Genomic DNA, 7,267 nt, shown 5'->3' with positions numbered 1-7,267 from the left:
CCCGGGATTCCCTCACCTGCTCCAACCGCAGGACCCGTCTGTCTGGCGTGGGGTGGCAGTGATGCTCTCATTGCAGGACAGCTGTCCCCGATGCCGAAACGTTCCTGCCAGTGCCTTTTCCATCTGAGCTCCCCACCTTGCTCAGGGCTTTTGCATCCACATTGGGGCTTGGGCTGATTTTTTTGGGTTTGTTTTTTTTTTTTTTGGTAATTTGTGCTGCTGGCACGCAGGAGTTTGTAGGGAGCTGTTGTCGTCATCCGAGCAATTTGCAGCAGCCCGGAGCACGTAATAACCGTCTCTGCCAGGGAACTGCAGGGGACACCCCCCTCTCCCCCCCTCTCTGGGGGAGAGCTGAGCCGTGGGTCCCCAAGAGCCTCGCCAGCCCCCCTGGTGTCAGTTTAGTCATCTGGCCCGAGGGGTGTGACATGTTCTGGTTGTCCCCTGGGATCCTGGCTCGGTGGCCAGCCTATCCTGCCCACGGGGAATGGCAGCGCCACATCGGGCCGCAGCTCCTCTTACCCACGGGTTACGCCCCTGCTAGCATCTTGGGGAAGCCCCTGCTCCAAAATGCCGGGGCTTTCCTTAGGGTGAGGAAGGGCAGAGCATCTCTGGGGACCTGAATGTGACTTCGAGGACAAGAGCCAGGCTGGTCCCTTCCCTGGTAGCGCTCATGGCCAGGCGTTGCTGCAGCTCGTGGCCCTGGAAAGCATCCAGGAACTGGTAAGCTCTGTGGGATACTTTGGATGAAAGGTGCATTAGCAATGCACAGGATTATTGGTATCTTTTTAATCTCTCTTTCAACTGTCTCTTGGCCTGGGGGAAGGGTTAGGTGGGCGACTGGGGATGTTTGGTTTTTTTTGTTCCGTGGACGGGATGAAGTGGTGCAGGACACTTGCTCCGTTATGGAGGAGATGTGCTGCCTCCCTGGGAGGCGGTCAGAGGGACAGCACGGGGGGCACAGGCCACCCTTTGCATCCCCCCTAAGCCCGCAGCGCTGGCACCTTGTGCTGAGCTGGTGTTTGCGTGTGCGAGGCGAGAGCAGCGTGCTCGGCATGGCTGTGCCTGGCACCCGTGGCTCGTGGTGTGGGGCCGTGGCGGTGGCCATGCACGCGGAGCAGGGCTGCTGGGGATCTGCGCCCGTTTTCAGCCCGGGTTCGGTTTCCTTTTGCATCACCGGTGAAAACGGGAGAGCTAAGCTTCGACCGCGGCTGTGCCGGCCTGGATGGCTGGTGTCACGCGAACCGCAGTTTTGTGAGCTGAACCTTCAGGCTGGTGTCCCTGTTTTCGGTGGGAGCTCGCTGTCCTGAGCCTGGCTTGGGGATTAGCTGCTCCACGGGAGATTTCACGCTGCAGGAGCTGGGGTGCTGCTATCAGGCTTCGGCTGGCAAAAAAAGCGTGGTTACCCCACACCGGGGGGCTGTGCGATGGCCCCGGCTGCAGGGGAAGCCCGGCACTTTGTGTACCGAGCCACCAGCAACTTTCCTGCTTCACTGCCGTCTCTAGGAGGCAGGGCTTTAATTCAGAAATATGTGCAAAAGGCAGAGTGAGCTCGTTGGGCTGAAAGCGCTCCAGGAACAGGGACACGGCTGTAGGGAGAGCTGAGAGCAAGGGAGCTGCGGAGACAGGATGGGGTTAACATTTCCATGGGGGGTTCCCAGTGGGGCTTGTCTGTAAGACACCCCCCCACACACACACACTTTTGGCAGCTTCTGAGAAGGCAGCGTGTGTCGGAGCTGCAAGCAGCAAGCCTTTGGGAGCCGTATCCCAACCGTCCGGCCCCGCAGCCGCTCGCCGCGGTTTGTTTCCTCCACGCTCCCTCGCTTTGCTTTCTGGTCGCCGGCACGAGCTGCCTCCTCCCACGCCAGCAGAGCTGGAAATAGAGAATTTTCAGGTTCCCCTTTTTTTTTTTTTTTTTTTCTTGCTTCGGCAGCAGCTGGAGCAGGGGAAATGAGGTTTTTCGGTTACCCGGGGAGGAGGCGTTGCCGGCGGTGGGCGCCAACAAGGTCCCTGCGAGCCGTCTGGGGCTGCCAGCGTGCCACTGAGTCACAGCCAGCAGCCGCGCAAGCGGATGGGTTTTGCGCTAAATAAATAGCGCTCGGTGGGACTGGATGGCTCAGCAGGGGAATGTGGAAGGCAATTAAGGTGGTTTTTTTTGGCTTTTGTTTTTTGTTTTCTTCTATGCTATTTAACTAAATGATCTGCAAATTAATTCAGTGCTCGTAGAGGAAAAGGGGCTGTTTGTGGTGCCAGCAGTGCTGGGGGCTTTCCTGAGCCGCCCGGTCACGGCTCTCGTAAGGGTTTGCATTAAACCTCGATGGCTGTGGCCGAGTCCAGGGCTTTTTTCCTGGTGCGTTTCCAGACGGCATTGCCGTGTCGGGGCAGGATTTGACCCCTGCAATGAAGATGGGGGCTCCTCTGCCTGGAGCAAACGCTAGAGGGGATTGTGCCAGGCCAGGAGCTGCCGTTGCTCACCTCGAACCTCGTCAAGCCCGACCACTTATAGGCTCTGGTAATTGCTTGCGCAATCAGTAACTGCACAAGAAAATGCACTTCCAGAGATGCTCCGCTCCCGGCTGAACCCTTTGCAGCGCTGTAGCTCCGTGGCAGGTCGCTCTGCCTTGGGGATTGGAGTTGCTCCCCCTCCGCAGAGACTGCAGACAACCCAGAAAGGCTGGAGAGGAAGCGTGGCCGTGGCCGGTCCCATCACGTTTCTGCCTCTCTGTAAATGAGGGTGTTCGCTCAAGTTTTCTGCCAGAAACTAAAACTGGCTGTGGGCTTTGATGTAGCCTATCTTGGGGAAATAGGAAACCGCAGAAACGTGCGTGGTCAGCGTCTCACAAAGATCCTTACTGTGTTTTTTGTTAAACATGCAAAACGGGGGGCAGGGGGTGGGTGTGCATATTTTTTTTTTCTCTAAAAACCTTTCAAACTTGCAAGCCTTCCCGTGTCCTTGGCCATTCCGTCGCGTCCGGCTCTGCTTTGCGCGGGGCAAGGCCCTGGGCTTGCAAAATGACCCTGGCTCTTAATTAAGCAGTTTTCGGAGGCCGGCTCTGATGCTGGGTGGATGGCTGCCTCCGTCAGAGCTTCCCCACCTACGTGGTCCGGACCAGGCACACCACGTCCACCTGACAACTGGTGAACGTCTCGCGTCGAGGCCAGAGTTTGAGTGAATTTCCTGCTATTTAAGCTTTTTCTTCTCCCCAGCTTTCCCTCTGCCTTGTGTTGTATAATGAAACCAGGCACCCATTAAGGAACTTAACTCCCCTTTTCCTCCCCTCGAATCGGCGCTGCCGGAGTGCCAGGTACGTAATGCAAACCTCCCGGCGCGCAGCTCTGCCCTTAATGGGTGGTTTCCCCCGCGTGCAAAAGAGCTGGTGTGGTCTTAATGCCTGAGTCTAATCACCGCTGTGAAATATTAATTAATCTGGCCGCTGTTGAAGCTTTGCGCGCGCGCGCTGCGGTGTCAGAGTGGCGGCCGGCTGGGGGCAGTGAAGTGTAAATAACGGAGGGCCGAATCCGTTGCCGGTGTAAGCTGGCAGCGGGGCTGATTTATGTCCCACCGCTCACCACGGAGTTGTTAAAGCTGGATTTGATGCCTGCGTGCCTCGAGCTGTCGGCATTTGGAAGGGGGGAGATGGGAGGGAGCGTGTTTGGGCAAATCCAGGTGGGATTCAGATATGCTGGCACCAGCGTGGATTCGGCCTCTGGAGCAACTCCCATTTGGGGGGTCCCTGCACGGGATCGCGCGCGCGCTGCGGTGTCAGAGGGGCAGGCTCGGCTGGGCAGTGAAGTGTAAATAACGAAGGGCCGAATCCGTTGCCGGTGTAAGCTGGCAGCGGGGCTGATTTATGTCCCACCGCTCACCACGGAGTTGTTAAAGCTGGATTTGATGCCTGCGTGCCTCGAGCTGTCGGCATTTGGAAGGGGGGAGATGGGAGGGAGCGTGTTTGGGCAAATCCAGGTGGGATTCAGATATGCTGGCACCAGCGTGGATTCGGCCTCTGGAGCAACTCCCATTTGGGGGGTCCCTGCACGGGCTGGGGGGAGTCCCGGCACAGAGCTGCGCGCTGGGGCTCTGCGTGGAGCCGCTTCGCTCCCCCCGGCCGCGGTGTCTGCCCCGGTGAGCCCCGGCTGCGTCGGTGGAAGCGAGGTGAGAGCGGCACGTGGAGGAGTGCCAGGGGGAAGCTGCGAATTTAATTGCTGAGCTAAAAGGCTTTGTGCCGATGGCTCCGAGCGGGCTGCGGGTGACGTCTGGGAGAGCGTTTCCCTCTCCAGCATGCTCCTGTCCATCCCGCCCAGTGACATGAGAAATACGTCCTGGCAGCGGCAGCCTTGGCTCACCAGTCCTGGGCGTCTCTGCCCTGCCTTTGCTGTCGGTGCCTCGAAATATTTCGCTGTCCCTTCATGCCGGCATCAAGAGACGCGGCTCCCTGTGACCAGCGCTGGCTTGTGCTGCCCTTGGAGGTTTGGGTCTTCTGCAACGTCCTCGAAAGCATCTCTGCTTACAGATGAGCTGTCAGCTTTTCTAACACCCCCTTTGCAGATGCTGACTCTTACCGAAGGACACTTGGATGAGCAGTGATTAATGAGCGGGGAAGGGAACAAGCCGCCGCCGTGCAGCCCGAACTGTTCAGGAAGGTCAGGAACTATTAATTAACATCAGGACCTTGCTCCAAATTACGGAGCTGCGGGGGCGAGCTGGGTTCGGCCCCCTCCCCAGCTCTGCCTCCCCCACTAAAGTTGGTAGAGGTTTAACGCAACCACCCAGGGTCCCCCATCTTTTCATGGCTGCCCTTTTCCAACAGCTCTTCTTTGCACTGGGCTGATCTGAACTGCTCGATCCGGCTCCCCTCCCGGCTTGGGGGCTGCCGTTGCCTCCCCCTGCCAGGGCACGGAGCACCTTGCTGTCCTCGCCCCGTTCCTGGCACAGCATGCTGCGAGGAGGGCATTGGGCCGCGGTTTTAATTAGTGCCCAGTGCCTTTGGCTCTTAAACGCAATTAGAGAGAGATTTGTTGGCTTGCTTTGCAGCTCTGCTGGCCCGTGGGGTCGTGCTGATTTACATTGGGATCTATCCTGGCTCTGTGGGGGTGTGGAGGCAAATGGAGGCTGGCTGGTGCAGAAGCTGGGTTTTAATGTAGGTTTTCCTGCCTCTTAAATTGGTGGCAGAAGCTCAGAGGAGCACCTGAGCGGGGCTTTCCCTCGGGGGAGCTCCCAGCCACGCTTGCTTATGGCTCCAGGCTTTCCCCTGGGAACGGCTTTCGGGGAGGAGTGGGATCTGCAAGTTGTGCCCTACATCACTTCCATCCCTCGTGGCACCGAGTCCGTCCCTGCTCCCTGCCAGCACCACTTGTTTCTTGCCTTCCCTGATATTTTCCCCTCGCTTCACATGGGCTGGGCCTCCTTGCTCCATCCCTCTGCCCACCCTGGGGTGGGTGGAAAATAGGACTAATGGGTCTCTGGGCCAACTTGAATATTGCTCAGTGACATTTCCAATGCATAGCAGGGAGATTTCATCCTTTTCCTTGGGCAGGCTCACCCACCGGGTGCCAAGTGCTGAGGGAGTCAGAGGATGGGTCCAAAGGAGACTCTCACATCAGCTGCATAAATGAATTTTGCTAAGCAGATTAGGGAAAGGTCTCTGGTTCGGTGCGGGGCGCGGGGGAAGACCATGCTGGGCTGGCGGTATTTTCCAATGCATAGCAGGGAGATTTCATCCTTTTCCTTGGGCAGGCTCACCCACCGGGTGCCAAGTGCTGAGGGAGTCAGAGGATGGGTCCAAAGGAGACTCTCACATCAGCTGCATAAATGAATTTTGCTAAGCAGATTAGGGAAAGGTCTCTGGTTCGGTGCGGGGCGCGGGGGAAGACCATGCTGGGCTGGCGGTACACCCCCTACCTTCGGGATGGTGTTTTTGCTTGGGGTTAAGAGAGCGACCTTCATGGGATGTTAGGTTTAATGAGGGATTTTGCGTGCTTTAATTAAGATTTATTTGCAATCAGTTGGAGTGCCCTTATTAAGTAAAATCCAGGCCTCAAATAATATGGCCATAAGGTTTTCCAGCCGTGCTTATTGCCAGGATGCCATTAAAATGGGGGCAGGGGTGGGGATTAACGAGGAAAGGCTTAAGGTCAGAGCACTGGTGGGAGAGTGCATGGTCGTTTCAGGAGGTGAGTCCTGTTCTCAGCTGGCCGTACTCGATCCCAAAAACCCCAGTTACAGCTGGTACCAGTGAACCCCCCTCCTGGAAACGCGTGCAACGAGTTTATCCGAAAGCCTCGGGGCTCATGCCGGCGTTGGAGCAGCTAAGTGGGGGTTATGCTAGCAAGCCACAGTCGCTGGGACTGAAAGACTGTAATTATCCCCAATTAGATCGACTTTCTCGGAGCTGAGCTATCAAAGCAAAAGGCCCTTTTGGCTCGCTTTGCCCCCCGGCGAGAGCGCAGATGTGACCTGCCGCGGTGGAGAGCCTGATAAATGCCACTGGGTGGGTGCAAGACGGAGGTGACACACGTATCTGCGTGCTAGCTGCGGGAGCTGATGCTGCTCCGGGGTTTTCCACCTTACTCCCTCCATAGGGAGAGGGTCGAGTCACGTTTCTCCATGCCTCGATTTACCTGATCTTTAAGAAAATCCATGTCCTTGGTTCCCACAGCAGTGGGCTGCCAGCAGGAGGAGAGCGTGACGCACCGCGCGGGTCTGTGCTCGTGTGTCTGTCGCATCCCTGGATGCTGTTTCGGGGTCAGCTCCGACCTGCTGAGCCTTCCCCCTTGTTAGCGCTGCCCGCAAATGTGCGATGCTTCGTGTGCTGAACGGGAGAGCTTTGGGCTCAAGGGACCTTGAAAAACCGCCCCCGTCCCCCGCCTCCGGGGCCCTCCGAAATGCCCAACTTCCCCGGCCGCCCCCGCGTACCGGTGCAGACGCTGGCAGAGCAAAGCCAGCGCTGTTCCCAGCTGCCATCGGAGCCGCCTCGGTGACTCAGCAGCCGTGCTGAAAGCTCCCTTATTTATTTAAACGGCTGCTCCTGCTCGGCTGAGCATCCCCTGCAGTGATGCTGCCGCTGGGCCGGCCCCGGCCGCCGCTCGGCGAGGAGGAGAGCGATACCCGGCACCCCGAGCTCCCCGGTTTGCTCCGGACGCGATGGCTTTGACTACCTGGGCTCTCGGCCCTGCGCTGCGGCTCTGTGCCGCCGGCCCTGCCGGCTCCTGGGAGATGCTGCACGTGGCCGGAGCAGGTACCTTCTCCCCGCTTTGCTTTTCCTCGGGGTGC

General features: G+C 58.2%; 1 protein-coding gene across 1 annotated transcript in view; it reads right to left on the bottom strand.

Moving 5' to 3' along the window:
* DNAJC27 (DnaJ heat shock protein family (Hsp40) member C27) overlaps positions 1-6,958 on the bottom strand; it is a 27,722-nt gene extending 20,764 nt beyond the window's left edge. Inside the window, exon 1 of the mRNA XM_009283458.2 lies at positions 6,911-6,958. Coding sequence (XP_009281733.1) covers positions 6,911-6,958 — 48 coding nt within the window. The remainder of the gene's footprint in view (positions 1-6,910) is intronic.
* Positions 6,959-7,267: the final 309 nt, after the last annotated feature.

Source organism: Aptenodytes forsteri, unplaced genomic scaffold (genome assembly GCF_000699145.1).
Source record: "Aptenodytes forsteri isolate BGI_AS27 unplaced genomic scaffold, ASM69914v1 Scaffold534, whole genome shotgun sequence".
Lineage (NCBI taxonomy): Eukaryota > Metazoa > Chordata > Aves > Sphenisciformes > Spheniscidae > Aptenodytes > Aptenodytes forsteri.
This window is presented reverse-complemented; position numbering and strand designations above follow the sequence as displayed.